The 25,849-nt window shown below is 36.8% G+C and overlaps 1 protein-coding gene across 5 annotated transcripts in view; it reads left to right on the top strand.

Moving 5' to 3' along the window:
* Positions 1 to 271: 271 nt before the first annotated feature.
* LOC128982838 (deoxynucleotidyltransferase terminal-interacting protein 1) overlaps positions 272 to 25,849 on the top strand; it is a 141,982-nt gene continuing 116,404 nt past the window's right edge. The window contains exons 1-5 of one of the 5 annotated variants that reach the window (XM_054401873.1): positions 272 to 320; positions 1,470 to 1,562; positions 4,404 to 4,565; positions 24,633 to 24,836; positions 25,307 to 25,384. In XM_054401873.1, the coding sequence (XP_054257848.1) occupies positions 4,416 to 4,565; positions 24,633 to 24,836; positions 25,307 to 25,384 (432 nt within the window). In that variant the 5' untranslated portion in view covers positions 272 to 320; positions 1,470 to 1,562; positions 4,404 to 4,415. Of the gene's footprint in view, positions 321 to 1,160; positions 1,563 to 2,556; positions 4,195 to 4,403; positions 4,566 to 24,632; positions 24,837 to 25,306; positions 25,385 to 25,849 lie in introns of those variants that run through there. The other 4 variants (XM_054401871.1, XM_054401870.1, XM_054401874.1 and 1 more) reach the window with 4 other exon arrangements.

Here is a 25,849-nt window from a genome sequence, read left to right as displayed (position 1 = left end):
TATAGTAGCCATTTTTATGGTTTTGTAAATATTGTATATAGTTTTATTTTATCTGATTATATTATAAATTATGACGCAATCTATCAGACTAGATCTGTCAAAGATGCAGGATTCAAGTATTTAAGTAAGTATTCAAGTATTCACGAACAACGCTGACCGAACATCGTATCGTTGTGGTAATGGCGTTCCGGGACCCCACAACCCGGTGACGTCACTACCGGACGCCTAATCCGCGTCTGGTTACCGGACGCGTATCCTCTGTGTATCTCGCAAACCAGGAATCTTGACTAGCCTATTTTCACCACATAGCTTGAAAAGAGGTAAATAAGTTAGTATTTATTTACTATCAAACAAAAACAATTTATAATGTTTCAAAATAACTTTAAATACAGAGGTTTTAACGTGCAATAATTTAAATAAGTTTTTGATACAAGTCCTTGAAATAACGGATAACATAACCCCAAATAAATAGTATGGTTAGGTTCGAATGAATTGAAATTATTTGGTATTTACTCAGGGGAGGTACAGAAGAGGCTACGATGACAGCTGTGGGCTTCTTATTAGCTGAGGGAACGCCATTACCGTAACAAAACGGTCGAAAGCCATCGGCCTCGGTGGTCTAATGGTTAGCGTGCCGGGCTGATACAGTAAGTCCCGGGTTCGAATCCTGCTGATAGCATTAACTTTTTGTCCAAGATTTTTTTATTATCAGCTAGTTTGGTTGGTTTGGTTCGGTTATTACAGTTTAATTTTATTATTAAGTCATTATAAAATTTTAATTGAGCAATTTCTAGTTTTGTTTAATAAACATAATTATTTTTCCGATTACTAAACTGTTGTTATATTATTTCTTTATCAGCAAGTTTGGTTAGTTCGGTTAGGTTATGATAGTTTAATTTTATAATTAAAAATAATAAAATTGAATTTGAGGCATTTATAATTTTAAATCATGAACAGAACTATTTTTTTCGATTAGTAAACCTTCATTGCCAAAGTGCTCTCTACTACAGCGCTGTTCACGGAGGAATTTTGAACTAAATGCCTCATTCGTACCTCCCCTAAGTCAGACCCAAATTATTTGACAGCATCCCACCAACCGATCACACGGCCAAGCCAACCTAACAACACGAAACACCAAAAATAAACCAGCCAAACAGAGTGGCACGTTTTTCTCTAACGTTTAACCAGAGAGTAGTGACTCCAGTTTATAATATATATCTCAAAATGGTCTTTCGAAGCTGCAAACTTGGTTTCTAACTTGTGGTATACTGTAGGCCCTAACAACATACTAAAAAACCAGAACTACATGAACTTTTGCAATTTGCACACACGGATGTTTTACTTGACTGGACTATAGTGTAAATAAACAGAAGGCGATTAGTCATAGAAAGAAGAATAAAAACTAATTTGTCAAAGTTGTCGTCTGCGTCTGCAAGATTTTTGTTTACAAAATCTTAATTTGGTTATAGAATTTTGTCTGATGTGATGAACTCCTCTATCGAATACACCTTCATTTGTTACTATGGTTGGGTCGGCTGCTAAATAATAAAATCATCAACAAGGTAAGGCATATTTTATTAATGATATCAGGTTTACACTTTGTTTAGGAATCCTAATACAATAACTTACCAGGCAACCTAGTTTAGCATAGATTATTGATACAAATCAAGAGAATTTTTAATTAATTGGCTCAGCAATAAGCTTAATGCTATATATTTTCCGTCCTCTGAAAAAATGAATAATGAATACCTACTTTTCTCTTGTAAAAAAATACCTGCACCAAACTTAGCCTATGCCATAATTTGCTTCTTCCAACCTCTCACAATAAGTAACCTACCAACAATATCTAAACTCCTAGAACGTATCGTCTACAATTAACTAGTCCACCACCTCGAAATCTACAACTTAATAACAGAACAACACAGCATGGATTCAGGAAGGGTAGAAGCACCAACATCGCTATTAGTCAACTTTGTCATGAAATAAAAAACAAATATGGGAAGATAAAAATCTGCCTCAGGCCTATTTCTTGATATGCAAAAGGCCTTCGACACTATTAAGTTTAACCCTTAGAGTGCCAGGCGAGAAATAAAAGTAGGTAACGCTCAAAAAATGCCGATGATTTTTCCCGAAGGTCGCGTTAAAAAGCCGAGCGCGATCTGGCGATTTTTAGGTTAAAATTTTGTAAAAATCGAATTTTCGATATATTTCGACCAACGAAAATCGATGTATCGCATCTAGTAACTTTCGACTCGAATGTTAATATATGGGTTAAAAGAATCCGAGTATCCATTCGGTTGTTATGACAACTGTTCGATCATTACGAAACGTCCGGTCAGCCGGACGTTGGCACTTTTGGCTCGTTCTAAAAACGTCCGGTCGGCCGGACGTCGGCACTTTTGGCTCGTTTTAAAAATGTCCGGTTCCCCGGACGTTGGCACTCAAAGGGTTAATTGGGAAATATTAATTTAAAAAATAACCTACTTTAATATAAAGGACAAAGCATTAGACTGGATTAAACACTACCCAACTATGAGAGATTTCAATTTGTTGTAGATGAACAAATGAAAAACAATGCAATACTAAAGACCAATTCTTCCTTAAAACAGTCCAGGAAAGGAGTTCCCCAAGGCTCGATACTGGGGCCCCTTCTTTTCCTACTATATATCAACAGTTTCCCAGAACAACTTGAAAATGAACAAAAATGCATACAATTTGCAGATGACACAACAATCCTAATCCCCCACATAAATCCTCTCAACAAAAACACAATAGCAAATTCAACCCTGGAAAACGCAATATCAATCTGTCAATCAATAGACCTCAAGATTAACAAAAATAAAACAATACACATAAACTTCACTCCATCCAACAAAATTAGACAGGAAAACGACAACAACTGGAAAGATCTGGAAGTACCAACAGCTAACTCCACAAAATTTCTTGGAATCATTTTAGACAATCACCTGAATTGGCAAGAACATATAGAATTTCTATGTAAAAAGTTAAATTCCTCGCTACATGACATAAGAAGAATAAGAACACCGACAAATAAAGAAACTGCATTCAAAGCATATCACTCATTTTTTGCATCACACATTAGATACAGAATCACCGCATGGGGAGGAGCAGCATCAGCAGCCAACATCAACAAAATTTTTGTTTTACAGAAGGAGGCTTTAAGATCAATACTGAGACTAGAGGACCCCCTGGAACACTGCAAGCCATATTTTAAAAAACACCATATCCTCACCATAATCTCAACCGACATCCTCGAAACAGTTATCCTAGCAAAAAACTCCTCACCACTTTTCCGCCAAAATCAACATACCGTACTCATTTCACCAGACATAGATCCGAAATTGACCTACCGCAACACCGTCTTAAAAAATCTAGTAACACTCCACTACCAGGGTGTCCACATTCTGGAAAGTCAGGGATAGTCATGGAAAAAAATTTTGGTCATTGAAAGTCAGGGAAATAGGCAAGAAGTCATGGAAAGTCATGGAAATTTCCAATTATGGATGGATTTGAGGGGACCATTCAATGCTCTAGTCAGCCGTAACCCGGACTGTTGTACCTAGCATTTTTCAGGATTTTTCACAAATTTTCGACAATTCAATTTATTACAGTTGTATTATTTTATGAGTTTTCGGTTTGTTTTAGTTCATTTTTGTACCTATTGTACTCCATTGTTATCTGTTATTACATATTTCAGTATTTTCTGCAAAATAACATGTCCAGGCAGTATTATTTGTGTGTGTATGTTATATTATAATTTGCATGTAAAGTTCGTGAGTCATGGAAATCAATGGTAAATGGTCATGGATAGTCATGGAAAGTCATGGAAATTAATGACAAATCTTTTGTAGACACCCTGACTACATACAGGGTCACGTTCCTTCAACCTACTTCCAGATCACCTAAATTCCTTAAACAACAACAGAAAATTTGCCTGTAAATTAACACAATACCTACTTGACAGACCATATTACACCATCACTGAATTCATTGAAGAACACACCTTTCAACATCTAAGAACTTACATTGCCTAACACACAATTACACAAAGCCTACAGCAACAAAAACAATTATCATTCTACAGACAAGGAGTGAAGAGATGAAATTGAAGAGATGAAGAAGATGACGACTCCCCTTTCCTTGGATAGTGGCGAGGACTTTGGATGGTAAATGGTAATTGGTAAATACCCCCACAGTATCATAGGCCCAGAATGACTAAAGTTTGTGGTTGGCCTGGTTTTAACTCATTTGTTTGTGACATGGTTGTATAATGTTGTATAAATTTCGCTGTAGCCTATCCTTAGTGATGCAGTACTACATGTTACTGTTAAAAATGATATGAGATAGGCCTTTAACTGATAATGCATTGACACCATTTGCAGTTAGTCACCAGCATGGTTGTTCATCGAGGCTCTTCATGGGATGCCTCGCCTGACACTTCGCACCGTTCTACACTTCAAGCAATTAATCAAAACACTCTTTCTTCAGATGATGCCACTTCCATTTGCAAACTAAATTCAGAGGAACAAGATTCTGTAGAATGGGTAAGCAATAATCTTCAGTCATTGTATCATACTTGAAGATTTATTTCAGAGTGATTAAAGAATTTAGATACTGATGGATAAACTTAGATTGAACGATAGATGTAGATAGATAATTAAGAGAGAAAAACTAGATGATGTTTTTAGTGGACTGTATTTCTTTAAACTGAACAAAAAGTAAACATGATATAAAATAAGACCAGCTGTTAGAAACAGTGAATTAGAAAAAATAACTTTAAACATTCTCCCCCCCATTGCACCGAAGGAGCAATAAATATTAATCACTGACTTCAATTGGAAGAGGACAAAGCTTGACTATTGGTCTTTTCAATGAGGTACTTGATGTTCTCAGAGTGGCTACTCGGGTAAGTCCATCACGACCTGGATGAAGTTCAGTCACTCTTGCTAGCGGCCACTTTGATGGTGGTAATTGCTCATCAACAACAAGAACAACTGATCCGAGTTTTATTGAACAGGAAGGAAATCTCCATTTGTATATTGCTTGAAGTTGTTGAAGGTACTCCCGAGACCACTTCTTCCAAAATGATTCCAACATTTGGCGAGTTAATTTCCATCGAGTAAGTCTTGATGTGGGTTGGTTTTCTTGATTAGGTTCTGGGATAGTAGTTAAAGATTCGCCAACTAAAAAATGCGCAGGGGTTAGGATTGCTAGATCGTCTGGATCTTCTGTAAGCTGGCAGAGAGGGCGAGAATTGAGTACAGCTTCTATTTGTACCAGCACTGTCGAAAATTCTTCGTAAGTTAGTAGGTGGGTCTTCATAACTCTTTTGAGATGGTATTTAACTGATTTAACACCAGCTTCCCAATGACCTCCAAAATGTGGAGCAGCAGGAGGGTTGAATTTCCATTCAGTTCCATCATTAGCAAGCAGGGGTTTGAGTTGACCTGATTCTGCTGAAGACGATGTATACAACCTTTTCAGTTCTTTGTCAGCTCCTACAAATGTTGTCCCGCAGTCACTCGTTAAAGTAGCACAGATGCCTCGACGGCTGGTGAATCGTTTGTAAGCCGCTATGAAGGCTTCTGCTGAGTAGTTGGAAACCAACTCTAGATGAATAGCTGAGGTCGCCGAGCAGATGAACACCGCAATATAACCTTTGTAGGTTTTTGCTCTCTTTCCATGCCATGTTTTGATTACAAAAGGGCCTGCGTAATCTACACCAGAGTGCAAAAAGGGACGTGATGGTGATGTTCTTGTAGGAGGAAGCTGCCCCATTAATTGTTGAGCTCTTTGAGAGCGATAACGAGCACAAGTAACACACTTTAACAGTTCTCGTTTGACGATAGGTCTACCTCCAACAACCCAGAACTTCTGACGAACGGTTGCAAGTGTACAACGGGTGCCACTATGCAGAGTCCTGAGATGAGCATCATCTATCACTAGTTTTGAGAACTTAGAATTCTTCGGAAGGATATAAGGATGCTTTGAATCATATTCTAATGAAGATTGTTCAAGTCTGCCTCCAACTCTCATTAAACCAGTGTTATCGACAAAGGGGTTAAGACTTATAAGATTAGATTTTTCTAAAGGTCTGTTGTTTTGTAACCGCGCAAGCTCATTTTTGAAGGCATGTTTTTGAATGAGTTTTACCCACAACAAAAGGGATGAGTTGAGATCTTGAGGAGTTAAAAAAGATTGACAATTAGTAGGGATGGATTTTTTTGTTTTGGCAATGAACTTTTGACACCAGGCAGTAACACGTAATAGTTTTGACAGTGTTGAGAAGCGCTCTAGCATTTCTGGTTCTGGTTCAAAGTTTAAAATGTGGCAAGTTGATTGAGGGATTCGCAGTTCAGATTTCGCTGCTTGAGCTGGATCAAACGTCGTGGATGGCCATTCATAAACATCTTTATTCAGCCACGGAGGACCCGTCCACCAAAGCTTATGGTTGCTAAGGATTTTAGCAGTAACACCTCGTGAAGCACAGTCGGCTGGATTTTCATTTCCTGCTACATACCTCCACTTAGCGAGCGGTTCTGTCTCTTGTATAACACTTACTCTGTTACGCACAAAGTCTTTCCATTTTGAAGGTTGATTTGTGATCCAGGTTAGGGAAACCATAGAGTCAGTCCATAACCATGCTTGGGTAGATTCTAAGTTGAGCATTTTCCGAACATACTTTACAAGTTTTACTAGTAGTGTAGCAGCAGTGAGTTCCAGTCGAGGAATCGACATTGTCTTGAGAGGAGCTACTTTAGTTTTAGAAATAACTAAACTAACAGTGATATTTTCACGATTAACGATTCTTAGGTAGACTACAGCACTCATTGCAAGCTTAGAAGCATCTGAAAATCCATGAATTTCTACCGAAGATAGTTGGGTAAGACCAAGATAACGAGGTACTTTAACTAATGGCAAATATTGTAGGGAAGATAGTTGGGTAAGACCAAGATAACGAGGTACTTTAACTAATGGCAAATATTGTAGGTCAGCTTCAAGGAGTTTCCATTGGTCTTGCAAGTGATTAGGTAAAAGTTGGTCCCAATGAATTTTTACTAGCCAAAGTTGTTGCATGAAGTGTTTGAACCTTATGATAATAGGAGAGACAAAACCCAAGGGTTCGAATAACTGACCTATTTGAGAAAGAACGTTTCTTTTCGTGCATTTGTCTTTTGGACTTAGAGTAGGAAGAAACTGAAAATCGTCGCTGAATCGATTCCATGTAAGTCCAAGAGTACGTATACTGGAGGATTTGTTTATCAATAAGGAATTGCCTTTTTCGCAATTACTTTCCGATATGTATGATAGTACATTTTGATCATTGCTGATCCACTTCTGTAAAGGAAAACAACCTAATTTGCAAAGCTCGTCAGTCTGTTTTACTACTTCTCTGCACTCTTCAATCGAGTCTGCACCACCAAAAATGTCATCCATATATCTCCCTCTTGTCAACATTTCACTAGCTTGGGGATATGCATCACCGTGATCGACGATAAGCTGATTCATTGTTCTTAGGGCGAGAAAAGGAGCGCATGATAACCCATATGTAACAGTCTGTAGTTGAAATTTTCTAAGATGACCATTTTCCATCCAGAGAATTCTTTGAAGATCTCGATCACTAGGATGTACTAGAATCTGGCGATACATTTTCTCGATATCAGTGGCAAATACGAATTTATAGCGCCTAAACCAAGTGAGAATATCAGGTAGTTCTGTTTGGAGTTTTGGACCACTGTAGAGTACGTCATTCAAAGATAATCCTGAACTAGTTGGGAATGAGGCATTGAAAACTACTCTTAATTTAGTCGTCGTGCTAGAAGGACGCAAAACACCATGATGAGGTAGGTAATATATGGGAATGGTAGAATCTATTTCTTCAATAGTTTCAGACATGTGACCAAGGTCCTTGTATTCTTCTATGAAATTAGTATACAAGTTTTTGTACTCAAGATCGTTTGAGAGACGAGTATTTAGCTTTGTTAAAATTTGAAAGGCTGACGATTGAGATTCTCCAAGCTGATTGACTGTTTCCTTCAGGGGAAGTCGGACTTGATAGCGACCGGAAGGTTCTCTAGAAAATGTTGATTGATAATGTTCCTCACATACTTGATCATCAGGAGACTTGACTGATTCTTTAATTTGAGGAATTTCTTCCTGTACCCAAAATTTTTGAAGAAAATCATCAAGTTTGTTTTCAATCAAGCAATGAAACATTGATGAGGTAGATTTATTTTCCGTCATTCCAGTAGGTCCAGACAAGATCCAACCGAAAATTGTTGCTTGTGCTACTGGGGAGAGGGGTGGACCTTTAATTAGACCAGGAAGGATAATAGACGTGTAGATGTCTGCTCCTAGGACTAAATCTACAGATTCAGACTTCATGAAGGCAGGATCAGCTAGTTGAAGTCCCTTTATATGATTCCACGATGAATGATTTGGTGTTATCGATGGCAAATTTGATGTGAGATTTGAAAGGATGTGACAAGATAAAGAGCAGCTAACTTTGGTATCATACAGAGAACTAAGATTGATTGAAACTATACCACGAGTGGTTGGGGCTTGATGTCCACCGATACCAACAAGAGATACTGAGGAGTATGAACGCTTCAAATTGAGAGTTTGTACTAAGTATTCACTGATGAAAGAGATTTCAGATCCTTGGTCGATTAAAGCTCTGGCAATAACACAATTTCCCTCAGGACCAATTACCTTAACTTGAGCGGTTGCTAGGAGCACAGATTGTCGATTAATTTCCTTAAATGGAAGCATGTGATTAGAGGAGACGTGTGAGCTTGATGATGTGTTATCTGTAGATGAGATGAATTTGTTAGGGATGAGAGAACTTGACTTTTTTATATGAGGTATATTTGTAGTCTGGCTAACAGCGTCATGAATTAGAGTGTGATGTCTTTTCTTACATTGTAAACAAGATTTATTTGAGCGACAGTCCTTTAACAAATGTGAACCAAGACAGTTGAAACATAATCTTTTGTTCACAAGAACCTCTTTTCGTTGACTAGGTACTTTTTCACGAAACTCCTTGCAAAATGCTAAATAGTGATCTTTACTACACAGTTGACAATCATTTCCTATATTGGACTGAGATTTTGCTACAATTTGTGCTGAATGTTAAGATTTTGATGAGGTTTACCTTTACATTGTAGTGTAGTTACCGTTACATCGCTTGGTGGTGTTGTTCGTGACTCAATACTTTCCAGGGCTCGAATACGACCTTCGATGAAGGTCTGAAGATCTTCTAGGGTGGAGGGTTCTGTTGAGACTCCGTAACGAATCTCCCATGCTTCGTGTGTCTCTGGGTCTAGTCGTTGTACAATCATGTACACCAAGATGTGATCCCATTTATCTGTAGGAGATCCTAGCGCTTTGAGGGAACCTAAAGACTCATTGATAGTAGACATGAGGTGATTGAGACCACTAGCAGATTTATTTTCTAGAGGTTTTAAATTAAATATATCATCCAAATGCCTTTTGATTAAAACACGTTTGTTTTCATATCTAGTCACAAGTTTTTCCCAAGCTGGCATGAAATTTTCTCCTGTTATTTGGAAATTTGTTAGCAATTGAGCAGCATCACCAGACAAACTGGTTTTTAGATAGTGTAACTTAGCTACATCAGTTAAGTTAGGATTTTGAATCACTAGTGAAGAAAAAAGATCATGGAATGGTTTCCAAGACTGGTAACTTCCTGAGAATTGAGGTAGAGATATTTTAGGTAGTATAGGTTGATTTGATTTACTCATAGAACTAGATGTATTGATATCAGATGTGCTTTGATTTTGTTGAGAATTTACCGATAGCTCATCTAAGAGAACAAGCATTGCAGATTTGCTTACCATATATGCTTCAAGTGCTTGACTGTAGTGATCTTCATTTATGTAGGCTAGGTCTTTTAGTATGTCAGCTTTTGACTCACATATTTTCTCGTGATCCCTCTCGAATTTCCTCCATTCTGCTTCGATAACATCAATCCGGGTTTGTACTTGAGGCTTCAATATAGTTGATATATCCTTTTCCTTGAAATAGTCTGTGGCTTTTTCTAAGATTTTTAAGCGTGTTGCTTGAAGACCTAGTTTGGATTCTAGGGACATAACTTCAACTGAGAACAGGAAATTTTCTTGAATACTTTTATAACTGAATTGAAAAAATAACTGTTAATTACTTATTTATTCCGGGTCAGAAGGACCAAATGATTAAAGAATTTAGATACTGATGGATAAACTTAGATTGAACGATAGATGTAGATAGATAATTAAGAGAGAAAAACTAGATGATGTTTTTAGTGGACTGTATTTCTTTAAACTGAACAAAAAGTAAACATGATATAAAATAAGACCAGCTGTTAGAAACAGTGAATTAGAAAAAATAACTTTAAACACAGAGCCTATTGGTAATAAGAAATTGATATATTTTTTCAGAGCTTTTATAATCCAAACACTAGGCCTACTCAACTTAATTGTGTCTTTTAAATCTTATTTTATTTTGGGAAGTTGGCAGCCTCTTTAACCTTGCATTTGCCTGTATACATGGGCCTTGGGTCTGTGTTTGTGGAACTAGCACAAGAGTTAAACTGTAGGCTACTGATACTCTAGTGGCAGGTACCAGGACATGACATCACAGTCATGAGTCCAAAGTCTGTCATAGCATAGCCTACTAATATAATAGTACAGTGCAATTAGCTCCAAAATGGCCAAATTTGGGAAATTAAAAAAAAAGGTTTAAACCTGTTGGAAATCATTTTTTAAAGTCTCCTGAAGCCACAGAAGAAAGTCCCAGAAAATCCCTTGGGGACTTTTCCGCCATTTTGAAAAATAAGTCGGCCATGTTGGATTTATGCAAGTGTTTACGGAAATGGGCGTTACTAGTAAACTAACTGACTTAAAAACCTCCTGTTTGCATAAAAATGTCTTGTAAACTCCAGGCTAGATATAAAATATAGCAATACCCCCGCCGCAGCAAACCTGCAGACTAAGCGAATTTACATTTGCCTGAATTGATTTTAAATTAAATCTATTTATAACATTAGTTTTAACGAGTACCTTAGTTGGCTGCTACAGGGAGCCTTATAAAATGGCTTTTAATAAAATATTAGTAGCTTAAAATAAAATACATAAATTTGCCATGTTTGATAAATATATTTCCATAAACAAGCAAACTACAAAGTTTTACAATATTCTCCATAAGAATAACATGGGAATTTTCTATCTGCAATATTTTCTCCATAACCATTACCCGTACAAAAGCATTTTATGACAATAAATTATTTGTTTTTTAAGCTCTTTAAAATGGCCTATAGATAAATTGGGAAATTTTGAGTTTTGAGGGTCAAAATTTAGAGAAACTAGTTTTTACCGCATAAAACCCCCCATAAACCCCTGTTCAATCATGCTGGTTCGCGAACATATTCAAGTCTATCCCACTTTTCACCTTCAAACCAAATTTTGTTCTTCCCTATAGGGGCATTTTCTAAAAATGTGTTTCTTTATTTTTTATACCTTTCTTTACAAACTTATTTATTTTGACATATTGTTACTAACAATTAGCATGTTTCACCAAGTATCCTTTTGGTTTGTTTCTGGAAAATTGTTTATACAAATTGTAGAGACTTGTCTATTATTACCATATATTTTTAGAAAGACTTACTCCCCAGCTGCTGCAATATCGTCTTGAGGAGAATTACCTTCATTGAATTTACTGACGGATTCCTGAAGTCCTGCATTGTCTTGAAGAATAACATACAAATGAATACAGCTAAGGTATTTTTAACATTAGGTATATGGGAAGTGCCCTTTGGAAAGCAATTACGACCTTAGGGCAATTTAAGAAATACTAGATAGTTTTGCGCAAGGTTTCTCGTCATGACGAACAAGTATATGGTTTATGGGGGTGTGACTTGTAGTTTTCTCAAAAGTTCATGGGTACTTTTGGCTTTATATATAGATGCCAATTTAATTAGGTAATTTGGATTAAAATTTTGTTTGTAGAAAGGATTAAATAATGAACCACATAAAAAGCTAACTTATATATTGTATTTTTAAAAATATTTTCAAGATGGGTAAGTTTTAAAATTGAAAACAACAAAGAACTGGAAGCATATTGGCGGCTATGACAAAAACGGCCGGGGACTGGGCCGCCGAGCGAATATGTATTGAACGCTTCAATAGGTTCGTGAGTAGAATAGTTAAATATTTAGGTTAACCTTTTTAGTGCATTTGAAAGAAGATTTTCTGCTCTACAATTTGTATTAACAGTTTTCCTTATAACAGAAAACCAAAAGGATACTTAATGAAAAATGCTATTTATGAGCTACAATATATCAAAATAAATAAATTTTAAAATTGGTAAAGAAAAGTAAAAAAAAATAAATACAATTTTTTTTATACAGATGATATCTAAGGCTCCCTGTAGCAGCCAACTAAGGTACTCGTTAAGACTAATGTTATAAATAGATTTTATTTAAAATCAAATCAGGCAAATGTAAATTCGCTTAGTCTGCAGGTTTGCTGCGGCGGGGGTATTTTTATATTTCATATCTAGCCTGGAGTTTACAAGACATTTTTAACAGGAGGTTTTTAAGTCAATTAGTTTACTAATAACGCCCATTTCCGTAAACGCTTGCATAAATCCAACATGGCCGACTTATTTTTCATAATGGCGGAAAAGTCCCCATGGGATTTTCTGGGACTTTCTTCTGTGGGTTCAGGAGACCTTAATAAATGATTTACAACAGGTTTCAACTTTTTTTTTTAATTTCCTTACTCAAATGCTAATTGCACTGGACTATAACAGTACTGACTAAGCCACAGTCTCACCTTAACCCATTGGCGCCGACTTACGAGCGTTACTCGTACGGCCGCTGCAGGCCCAGCGGCCGACTTACGAGAGCCGCTCGTGTCACCGCTAGCTAGCGCCATTTTTTATTTAGTTATTATTTTTCGCCCTTTTTGTTTCTTCTTACTATTATAATGTTTATAAATATATTGCTTCTTGATTTGTGTATTTACTCATTTATTTTAGCGAATAACAAACAATTTTGTGTTGCAATGGAAACCACAAATCACCAAAAATCAGCTGCGGTAAGGTAAACAAACATTTTTAGCGAATTTCCCTATAGGGAAGTAGCTATTACCGTAGGTCTCATGGTAAGACTTAGGCCCGGGACCGATTTGCTTTTTCATTTTGATGTCCCCAGGGGCCAAAAACACCACTCGTTCAAATTTTTATATATATATATATAGATGTGTCCGTGATCACGATAACTTGAGTAATTTTTATCCGATTTTGATGAAATTTGGTTTGAAGGTGTAAGGCGGGATAAACTTGAATGAGTTCGCAATCCAGCATGGTCGGACCATGGGAACAGGGTTTTATGGGGGGTTTTATGGGGTAAAAATTGGGTTTTCTCACTTTTGACCCTCAAAACACAAAATTTCCCAATTTTTCTCTAAACCTTCATAAAGAGCTTAAAAAAACAAACAATTCAGTATATCAAAGTGTTTTTGTACGGTTATTGGTTACGGAGAAAACTAAAAAAATGGTAAATTTAAAATTCCCATGTTATTCTTATGGAGAATATTGTAAAATGTTGTAGTTTGCTTGTTTATGGATATCTTTTGATCAAACTTGGCAAATATATTCATTTTATACTAAGCAATAATTATTTTACTTAAAACACACACTTTATTAGTTTCCTTGTAGCAGCAAACCTAGGTACTCGTTAAACCTAATATTATTAAAATAGATCAATTGAAAATCAATTCAGCCAAATGGAAATTCGCTTAGGCGTCAGATTTGCTGCAGCAGGGGTATTTTTTAAATGTTATTACTTATAAAAGTACACAACTTTTGATTTTTCTACGTAGGGAATCGATTGACCTTTATAATAGTAGTGTTATTTGGTGTCTGGATTAATCTTGGAATTTGTATATCAAGTTTACTTTCAAAATATTGTTTTTAAAATTTTTATTTTTATAATCTTTATATATATATTTTTTTAGTTTAGAACTTTGACTATCCAATTACCACTTTTCTGTAAAAAATTTTACTGTGAAGAAAATGGTGAAAGAATTATTAATTTATTACCTAAGGTTTTCTTTCTATAGCAGTTAGAGTAAAAGTCTACAAATTCAGTAAAATTAATTGCCACCAGAGGGTGCTGCAGGTAGCGCATTAATTCCTTCCCTAATGGGTTAAGTTGCATCTTGATAATTGTACACTAAATAGTCAGACTCCACAATGAATGATTCACCAGCCAATATCTGTACAGTATTGACATCAGTGCAGTGACAAGAGTCCTACAACATTCACTCAAATTTTATGGTCCTTACAGTAAATGTATTAGGCCTACTGGTAGCGATTATTGTGTAGGCTAGAATAAGCCCTACAGTAGTAGACCCTACTATGTGCTTTGTTAGGTTAGTACCTGACCTATAAAATGTTAACTCAGGTATGCCTAGCTTAATTCAATTCAGAATATAATAGCCTATGGCCTATACTTTAACACTTACAAGTAAACATCAGTCAATCTGACCGATTGGAATTTTTACGCTTTGATATTGGCAACACTGATTAAAGTTTTTGTGCTTACCACTCAGAATTTACCTTCCTCTCTAAACCTCCCTGACCCTCCCATATAATATCGTTAAGTTTTACCCAGAGGAGTACCTAGGGTGGACTTGTTTTGTTTTGCTGGTCTGTCAGATTTACCGGGTGTGTTCTATTCCGTTACCCTGCTATCGGTCAAATGACCGTATGTGTTCTATAACGTAGACTGTATTGAATGTTTATTCATCTTTTGTTGTGATATTAGTCACATTTTCTGAGTTGTCTTATCAGCATACAAACACAATATTCTTTGTAAATAGTTAGTATTAGTTTTGTGCTATATTATTACGTAAAATGGACCGACCTACTACAAGTAAATCTTGAGGTACATCATTGACAGTAGATGATCCAGATTTTAATGAACAAGTACCGGTACACAGGATGCTAGAGGAAGATGATGACAACCCAGATGATGTGGAAGATGTTGGCTCCATAGTGGATGACTCAGACTACCTTAATGTATCTTAATATACCCTGACTACATCATGACGTAAAAAGAGCCTACGTCAAAGTGAGGAAGAGGATTCTTGTAGTAAATAGTATAGTATAGTATAATAGTATAGTATATCCTATACTCTAATACGAGTAATGTTTGCTTGTATGTATGTATGCTTGCTTGCTTGCTTGCACAAAGATCTCGAAAATGGCTCCGACAATTTTCTTTAAATGTTGTAAATAGTTTATTCCTAGCCTAAAAACGAGTTTACTCCAGTTAGAACTGCAAAAAAAAATCTAATTACGTAGAAAAATCAACTGAAAGTCACATTTTTTTTACATTAGTCTTATGGTTTGCTAAGCAACCATCTTGGCTGAATTAAATAACAAGGAAAAAGTAAACAAAAGACTTGTAGGTTGTCTGTCCACGGTAAACTAGCAAAAAAATACAGTACAAAAGGAAAAACATCAGTTGTTACTATTGAGCAAAGATTATACTGAAGATTACTCGATACATTGTAGTCAAAGGTAGCAGTGTGGAGTGTGGGATCTGTTAATGACGATTAGATAACGGTATCTGCAATCCTTAAATGCTATGGAAACTGGGAAGGGAAGGAAACAGGTCCGCGACGTAGGAAGTGATGAAGGAAGTAGTAAAGGCAAGCAGTCTGGAGTGTGGGAAATGTTTAATATGACGATTAGGTTAAGGAATATGCAATCCTAAAATGCTATGTGAAGGGAAGGAAACAGGTCCGCGACGTAGGAAGTGATGAAGGAAGTAGTAAAGTTGAGCAGTCCGGAGTGTGGGAACTGTTTATGACGATTAGTTTAAGGAATATGCAATCCTAAAATGCTATGTGAAGGGAGGGAAACAGGTCCGTGACGTAGGAAGTGATGACAGAAGTAGTAAAGGCAAGCAGTCCGGAGTGTGGGAACTGTTCATGACGATTAGATTACGGTATCTGCAATCCTTAAATGCTATGGGAACTGGGAAGGGAAGGAAATAGGTCCGCGATGTAGGAAGTGATGAAGGAAGTAGTAAAGGAATGCAGTCCGGAGTGTGGGAACTGTTTATGACGATTAGATTAAGGTATCTGCAATACAAAAATGCTATGAGAAGGGAGGAAAACAGGTCCGCGACGTAGGAAGTGATGAAGGAAGTAGTAAAGGCGAGCAGTCCGGAGTGTGGGAACTGTTCATGACGATTAGATTACGGTATCTGCAATCCTTAAATGCTATGGGAACTGGGAAGGGAAGGAAATAGGTCCGCGATGTAGGAAGTGATGAAGGAAGTAGTAAAGGAATGCAGTCCGGAGTGTGGGAACTGTTTATGACGATTAGATTAAGGTATCTGCAATACAAAAATGCTATGAGAAGGGAGGAAAACAGGTCCGCGACGTAGGAAGTGATGAAGGAAGTAGTAAAGGCGAGCAGTCCGGAGTGTGGGAACTGTTCATGACGATTAGATTACGGTATCTGCAATCCTTAAATGCTATGGGAACTGGGAAGGGAAGGAAATAGGTCCGCGATGTAGGAAGTGATGAAGGAAGTAGTAAAGGAATGCAGTCCGGAGTGTGGGAACTGTTTATGACGATTAGATTAAGGTATCTGCAATCCTTAAATGCTATGGGAAGGGAAGGAAACAGGTCCGCGACGTAGGAAGTGATGAAGGAAGTAGTTAAGGCGAGCAGTCCAGAGTGTGGGAACTGTTTATGACGATTAGATTAAGGGTCCGCTCTACCTGCGCGGCAAAATCGCATTACAGTTCGACCGACTGCCGCTTGGCGCGCTCCTCGGCCAGGCGCGTGAGGGTAAGGAACACCGCCTCCGTGGAGGGGATTAGTTAGTGCCTAGCCTAGTGGTTGGACTGGTACTGGCTCGAGAGGCAGCCACGGTAACAACAACAAATGCTCGCTTATCGCTGCGCTTAACTCTGCCACTGCAACCGCTGGCTACTCACACTGACCACTGACTATTAATTGTGCTTACAGCACCTATGAAATCTCAAAGATTATAGCTTAATATCTTCCATTTAAGTTTTAAGCTTGCTGATTTTGCCACAAATTTTATTTACCCTCCCTTGAAAGTTAATGGATAAATAAATGTCGATGTACAAGTAAGATTTAATGTACAGGGTTAGTAAAAAGTGTGGAGACCCCCTGTTATTTATTTAACGGCCCATACTAGAAAAATTAAACTCGGCACACCTTTATGGCATGTTATGAAGTACTTTTTGGGCATAACCGCCACTTGGTGTACATCCCCAAAATGGGGGATTTTGTAGGAAGCTCAAAAATTTAAAATGGAAAGACCCCCCTCATTTTGAAGGTCCTGTTAAAAGAAAATCAGCAATGCAAACGAGAGGTCTCTATCTCAATCCAGTAAAAAATGGTAGCCATTTGAAATTCTCAGTAGTTTAATCTAACTTACAGCTTTCCAAGTCTGAAGACCCCCTGTAAATTTTGTAACAGCTCACACTTGGAAAACTAAACTCTACACACCTTTTAGCATGTTATGAAGTACTTTTTAAGCCTAATAGCTACTTGGTTCCCAAACCCAAAATGGGGGATTTTGGGGGAAACTCAAAGATTTTAAAGATAAGCCCCGTCGAGTGACCCCTCATTTTGAAGGTCATAAAAGAAAACTAACAACGCAAACTAGAGGTCTCTCTAGTGTATGTACAATATCTACCTCTATCTTAACACGGTAAAATATGGCCGCCAATTTAATATAAAATTGCAAGTTATTTCTGATTTCTAAAGATTTCAATCAGCTTCCATTTTTTACTGGATTGAGATGGAAACCTCTAGGTTGCGTTGTTAGTTTTCTTTTACCAGGACCTTCAAAATGAGGGGTCACTCGATGGGGCTTATAATTTAAAATGTTTGAGTTTCCCCCCAAAATCCCCCATTTTGGGTTTGGGAACCAAGTGTCTATTAGGCTTAAAAGTACTTCATAACATGCCATAAAGGTGTGTAGAGTTTAGTTTTCCTAGTGTGAGCCGTTACAAAATTTACAGAGGGTCTCCAGACTTGGAAAGTTGTGAGTTAAATTTAACTACTGAGAATTTAAATTGGCTGCCATTTTTTACTGGATTGAGATAGAGACCTCTAGTTGCGTTGTTGGTTTTCTTTTACAAGGACCTTCAAAATGAAGGTCACTCGATGGGTCTTTGCATTTGAAATCTTTGAGTTTCTCTCAAAATCCCCCATTTTGGGGATGTACACTATGTGGTGGTTATGCCCAAAAAGTACTTCATATCATGCCATAAAGGTGTGCCGAGTTTAGTTTTTCTAGTATGGCCCGTTAAAAAAATAACAGGGGGTCTCTACACTTTTTACTAACCCTGTATATGGATAACTACGGTATCGATTTATTATACAGTGTGTAAATTAAGTATTGAAACAAATCTGTATTTTTAAAACAGAAATAGATAGACATATTTTGTTTTTGGTAACAATTGTTAACAAAGGTTTCGCAATTTTTTACATCAAAAATATTTTGTAACCCCCCTAACAGGGTAGGGGGTAGGGGGTGACTCATTTTTCTCAAATAGCAACCCCTATTGAGTGACCCTTCATTTTGAAGGAATTGTCAAAAGAAACACAATGAAGCAACACGAGGTGGATATCTCACCTCTAGCCAAAATGGCAGGCATTACACAATTTTAGGGAAGGTATTGAGGTGTGTTTTTATTTCAAATGTTGATAGCTTAGTATGAAATAAACAAAATTGCCAAATTGGATGAAAATATATCCATAAACAAGCAAACTACAACAGTTTATTTATTCTCCATAAGAATAACATGGGAATTTTAAATTTAAATTTTTTTAATTATCTCTGTAACCGTTAGGCATACAACAATGCTTCAATATACAAAATTATTTCTTTTTTTTAAGTTCTACAAATTGGTCTGAAAAGAAATTGAAAATTTTGTGTTTTTAGGGTCAAAAATTTTAAAAAGTTTAGAGCGCTGCACAGCGGAGGGGAGTGGGAGAGGGGTCAAGTGAGTGGGAAATGGGATGAGAGAGAGAGAGAAGCGGTGCGGCGGCGGCGGTGGCGCCCAGCAGGAGAGGAGCAGCGAACAGCACTCACGCGCACTGGCATACAGTACTCGCCGTTTCATTGCCATACAATACACATTATTGCACTTACAATCCTGCCAAAAACTGACGAAACGTGCAAGTGTGTGGTGAACACCGTACAACCACGGCGTGCATTGGCGTTGGTTAGTGTTGGTTTCCATTAAAACCCAAGTTGAAACACTATCGGTATAATAAACAAACTAAATTGATTACTAATTTCCCTGTCAATCACTTGCAAGCATTCAATAGCTTCTCTTGTCACCGGACTGGACTGGTAACGTTTAAACGTCGTCTGCATCTAGTGATTTTATTTTATCTGACAGTAATCATAGAGTAGTAAATTAAGGAAATGAAAGCCAAAAATGTGGATAACACTCATTTAATGGCCTCCATGTCCACACGACGTTGTAATAGGGAATGAAACGGCTGCAACCAGCTGTATGAAGCCAAGAAAGTAAGGCCTAATTTTTTTGAAAATCTCAGTTTGAAAGAGGTTGTTTCACGTAAGGTTGAGGTTATGATAAAAATTACTATCTCAAACAATGTTAATGTAGCGAGAAAAGTAGCTAAAATTCCGCTACAACTACTTTAAAAATGTAGCTAGCTACAGCTAAAGCTACAAAATCTTAAAAGTAGCGTAGCTACAGCTAACGCTACAAAAAAAGTAGCGCGCTACTGTAGCGTCGCTACTTGTAGCGCGCTACTTCCCAACACTGTCAGAAAGCCCTATCGTGCTATCGTGCGGCCTTCGCGGGCGCGTCCAATGGAGCGAGGGGTGTACCACCCCAGTCTCGCAACAGCTGATCATTCAGCTCCACCGCTCCATAGTGGACTACCGTCGCTGTCGCTAGCCATCGTCCTGGAGCTGATGGTAGTGTGCATAGGTAGCAAGCCCTCGGCCTAGTTAGTCATACTTTGAAGACTAGTCAGTCATCAAAGAAATTTTGATTTGATTTGAACTTGGTTTCAGTTTTGAGCGAATCGTTACCGAATTATAACCATTATACGTGTAGTGGTACATTCATAGTTGATCTTATTCTACTTTCTTATACATACTCGATTATTATCTTACAAATATAATAAATGTGAAAGTTTGTGTGTTTATTGTTTGTTTGAAATTCATCACGCATTACCTACTGGTCGGATTGGGCTCAAATTTGGTATGATGAGCTCCATATGGTGATAGACCATTTTTGCTATGGTAGATGTGTTAACTATAGCATGTCGTAAATTAAAAGAACCAATTTTAGCGAATTTCCCATATAGGGAATAAGCTATTACCGTAGTACTCATGGTAAGACCTGGACCCGGGACCGATTTTTTTTTTCGTTTTGAGGTCCCTAGAGGCCAAAAACACCATCCGTTCAAATTCATATATATATATATATATATTTATATATATATATATATATATATATTTATATATGTGTCCGTTAGCGCGATAACTCGAGCAAAAACGATCCGATTTTGATGAAATTCGGTACAAACGTGTAAACCTACGTTTATTCGAACGAGTTCGCGAACCAGCATGATCGGACCGTGGGATCGGGGGTTTATGGGGGGTTTTATGGGGTAAAAATGGGTTTTTCCCATTTTTGACTCAAAATACATAAAATTTTGCAATTTCTTTCTAAACTATTTTGTAGAGCTTAAAAAAACAAATAATTTAGTATATTGAAGCGTTATAATGCACCTAATCGTTACGGAGAAAATTCCAAAAAATTGTAAATTTAAAATTCCCATGTTATTCTTATGGAGAATAAGTAAACTGTTGTAGTTTGCTTGTTTATTAACATATTTTGCCCAAATTTGGAAAATGTTTTTATTTCTTACTAACTATTAACATTTTACATAAAAAAACACTTTTACCCTCCCTGTTGCAGCAAACCTAAGTATGTGTTAAACTGATTCTATTTAAATAAGGAATGTGATATTTTTAAGGAGACGTTTTAGTGTAAATCCAATCAGGCAAATGGAAATTCGCTTAGTCTGCAGGTTTGCTGCGGCGGGGGTATTTCTCAAACCGAAAGCACGAGTATAACTGCAACAAGCATTTTAGCGAATTTCCCATATAGGGAATAAGCTATTACCGTAGGTCTCATGGTAAGACCTAGACCCGGGACCGATTTACTTTTTCGTTTTGAGGTCCCCAGAGGCCAAAAACACCATCCGTTCAAATTCATATATATATATATATATTTATATATGTGTCCGTTAGCGCGATAACTCGAGCAAAATTGATCCGATTTTGATGAAATTTGGTACAAACGTGTAAACCTACATTTATTCGAACGAGTTCGCGAACCAGCATAATCGGACCATGGGATCAGGGGTTTATGGGAGGTTTTATGGGGTAAAAATGGGTTTTACTCATTTTTGACCCTAAAAACTTTAAATTTCTAAATTTCGCTCTAGACCATTTTGAAGAGCTTAAAAAAAACAAATAATTTAGTATATTGAAGTGTTTTTGAATGTTCATTGACTACGGAGAAAATTAAAAAAATTGTAAATTTAAAATTCCCATGTTATTCTTATGGAGAATAAATAAACTGTTCTAGTTTGCTTGTTTATGGATATATTTTAATCAAATTTGGCAATTTGGTTTATTTCATACTAAGCTATCAATATTTCAATTGAAAAAACACACCTCAACATCTTCCCCGTAGCAGCAAACCTAACTACTCACTAAAATTAATGTTATTTAAAAATGGAAATAAATCTGAAAATTTATAGGGAATATTTTAGTACAAATCAAGCCGGGTAAATGGAAATTCGCTTAGTATGCAGGTTTGCTGCGGCAGGGGTATTATACTTGTACGCCAACCCCGTACAAAGGACGGGCATTCTGCTAGTATCTATATAAAAAATATTCGTTCAATAAACTGAAATGTTTATTTAACAACAGTTTAGCCAATTTCAGATAATTCAGTTTTGTCTCCGAGCTGTAACGTATTTGGGATTGACAAGTAACTATAGCATGTTGGTTGTACAAAATAACAAGGAAAAGAAAACCAATTACTGTAACATGTGTTTATAGGTAACAAGCCATCCACAGTATACAAGCAAGTTACAGTAAACAGTACAAAGTGGGAAACATCAGTTGTTACTATTGGGCAATTATTACACTGGAGATTACTCGATATAGGTGTCAATAGCTCCAATCTATGGTTAGGTCACCAGGTACTTGGTTGGTGAATAAAATAGTTGTGTACAACTCTCTCAGCTGAGATTCGGAAGAGGGGAAGCAAGACGGCTGTGGAGGGGCTAGACGCGTGTAGTTCCACTCGTGGCCGCAAGGTTCGGTACATTACGGATTCAAATTTGATAGTTGCAGAGGTTCACGGTAACTAACATTGTAAGCTAACCATACATGCTAGTGAAAAACAATAAACGGGGTTTTAAAGAACAAAGAACAATCTAAGGGAACCTAGTTTCACATTTTTAAAGTAACGATTCTATAATAATTTACAGCAGTTTAAAATTGCCATTTTTCGTCTACATTCAATAGAAGATTTTCGGGCTTTATGGTACAATATTAAACATATTGCAGCCACAATAATTTAGATAATTTAATCATCTTCAAAATGACGCCCTAACTTTGAATCTACGTTAAATTTAGCCTTAAGAATTACAGTTGCCCCAGACCCTTGCGTTTGCACGAAACGTCAGAGGTAGGGCGGACCCTTAAGGTATCTGCAATCCTAAAATTCGATGGGAAGAGAGGGAAAAAGGTCCGCGACGTAGGAAGTGTTGAAGGAAGTAGTCAAGGTGAGTAGCCCGGAGTGTGGAAACTGTTTATGATGATTATATTAAGGTATCTGCAATCCTAAAATGCTATGAGAAGGGATGGAAACAGGTCCACGACACAGGAAATGGTGAAAGAATTAGTAAAGGCCAGCAGTGCGGAGTGTGGGGAATGGATTTATGTATCTGCAATACTAAGACTGCTTTCAGAGTAAACTAATGATTTTCCCTGAGCAAAGCTCGGCCCCCAGGTACTTAATATTAAATAGGCTAGTATAGTACATGGTAGTAAAATGTAAATAGTATTTCATATGTAATTAATTGTTAATTAACTGTATTTGTTCATGTAAATGTTTGTTTCTTTACAAAATGTAAATCTTCTGTATAAACAAGTCTCAAAAATTAATAAAAGTAGTATTTTTTATGGTTAAATTTTCCAAAATTCTAATAAATATTTCTTAGGTAGGTATCGATAATTCTAAATAGGCCTAAACTGATTTTATTCATTTAAATGTTCGTTTTACTTTTTTTACCTTAATATACATTTAAAACAATGAAAAAAGGTAAAAATGCACAAACGGTCAAAATGACTGGATATGTTCTTTCACGTTATAAAAAATATGTGTTCTTATAAGTGTTAGGATTCGGGCCTGCGAGATTCAGCTTTATGTCAGAGTTAAAGAGCTAAATTTAAAAATATAAATTTATTTCAAAAACACTAACTATTTTGTAGGATAATCAATGCCTAAACTGATTAACCTAAACAACCAATAGCTTAAAAGTACATGATAAGGCTTCTTAGGTTCACTTTTCTTAGCCTATTGGTCCGGATGATCGGAAGAGAGGCAAGGCCATGGACTAAATTTAGCATTATTTTTGGGAATCCATTATCCGGTACTGTAATCTGTTTCTGAAGCCTTCCTGGCTCCATAAATATTGGATAATTGAGAGTTAACTGTATCATCAAGATCCTATTCCTTTCTCACAGCATCTATTGCACCGCTTCATTTGAACTGACCATAACATTTTTGCTGCTTGAAGTTCAGGTAGTAATCTTAAAAAAATCTTACATTATAAAAACCTATTTTAGGGTTAATAGTTTTTGTGAACAATTAAAATTTGTGTGTACTTCTAACTTAATTAATGGGTTATCTATATTTATAAAAGAGGAAGTTTGTATATATATATATTTGAACCTTATGGACTCCGAAACCGCACGACAGATTGTAATGAAACTTCTTTCAGGTATTATTGCGCATTATGGCGCCCCAGTGGCTCTGGAGTTTCCCATGTTAAACTTATCAGTACTTATATTTAAATGGAATTAAAGAATCTTAACAGCTGGTTCAACTAAACAATTGGATTCTGTTATGTTCAATAGCATTAAAAAAGTTAATAGGTTTACCAACAGGGTGCAGCACTATTATTTTTTTAAATTTATGACAACAGCTAATTTGCAACCAAAAGGTGAGTGAGCGTAGCGAACGAGCTCCAACCTAAAGGTGAGTAAGCGTAGCAAACGAACTTCAACCAGGACTTGATTGAGCCTTGCGAAAGAGCTCATCTTGAAAATGAACGAGCATTGACATAAAACCACATTAGGACAGGACAGGACGACGTCTGTCGGGCCAGCTAGTAAACTCTAAAACTTAGGTGTGCTCAGCTAGTTTATCATTTTTAGGATAAAATTGATTGTTGCTCAAGAGAAATTGTTTTCCTTAGAAAAACCCATTCAATATGAGACAAGTGATCCTTAACAACCTGTCTGCTGGTGGACGGCCTACGGGACAGTTGCGCCATTCACCGTGGTTACGCACCCGGGGACGACCTGTCACCAATGCAGCCAAGTCTCTAGACATCTTGCGCCAGAACTTGCAGACATCCATCAACAAAGAAATCGATGGTGTCCTCAAGAAGTACCTTGAGGTTTGTTGTAATAATTTTGTAACTCATTCAAAACTATGCTTTTAACATATGGCAGGCTATATTTGGTGACTTGGCTTAGGCCTATGTGTAGTCTAGTGTATGCATTTAACCAACCAAACCTGTTTTTGTTGTTAGGCTACCATATCGATGATAATGATTTTGTTGGAATCTTTTTTTTTTATACATTAAAATCTGTTGTTTTAGTAGCCCCTGAACGGTTGTGTAACACTGTCAGACCTAGGTCTTAGCATGAATCTAGTTGTTCATAACTAAATTCACTAAAAATTACTATACAGAATTTAGACAGTCATAGCAATAGGTTTTCCATTTTCATTCAGAATTCTGACAGGTCCCATATTGGCATTGTCAATTCTACTCATGCACTCAAACTCATAGAGGCTACATGTTAATAACTTTGTCTCTTTAATTAATGATTAGTTAAATGCTATTCCGATGACATGTTTTTACAGAAGTTTTTCCGGCCAGCCATTGACAATGTCCGGTCAAACCTGGGAGGCAGCAGTGTTAATGAGGAGCATGTACGCGAGGTTAGTAGGCTACTATTACTATCAAGTGCATTTCATCTCTGAGATATAAGACTCAAAACAAAACAGTACAACCTGCATTGCTGGAAAAATTACACTTTTAAAAGTTTTGGTAAACTTGTGTGATTTTTCCATAAAAACCCATACAAAATAGAAAAATTTGATTTGTACAAAAACAGCCAAAACGATTTTTATTAAAATTTAGTATGCTATGGTCCTTAAGCACCCGCAGGGCAGAGTCCTAGGTCAATATTGAAGTGGGAATAGTTCTATATGTATACTCGGAGCTGAGGCTTTATTTTTGCCCAATTTGACCCCAGTCGGCTCAGTAGTTTTTAATAAACACACAAACAACTACTTCTAGCAATGTTTTGAGATATTTTGATGTAGAACACTTGCTTAAAAGCAACGCTTTTCATAATTAATTAATTATGTTAAATGTACAAAATTTAAGAAAACAAACCTCAT

This window comes from Macrosteles quadrilineatus, unplaced genomic scaffold (assembly GCF_028750875.1).
Source record: "Macrosteles quadrilineatus isolate MER2022 unplaced genomic scaffold, UCM_ALF_1.0 Scaffold_1__1_contigs__length_201487025, whole genome shotgun sequence".
Taxonomy (NCBI): Eukaryota; Metazoa; Arthropoda; class Insecta; order Hemiptera; family Cicadellidae; genus Macrosteles; species Macrosteles quadrilineatus.
This window is presented reverse-complemented; position numbering and strand designations above follow the sequence as displayed.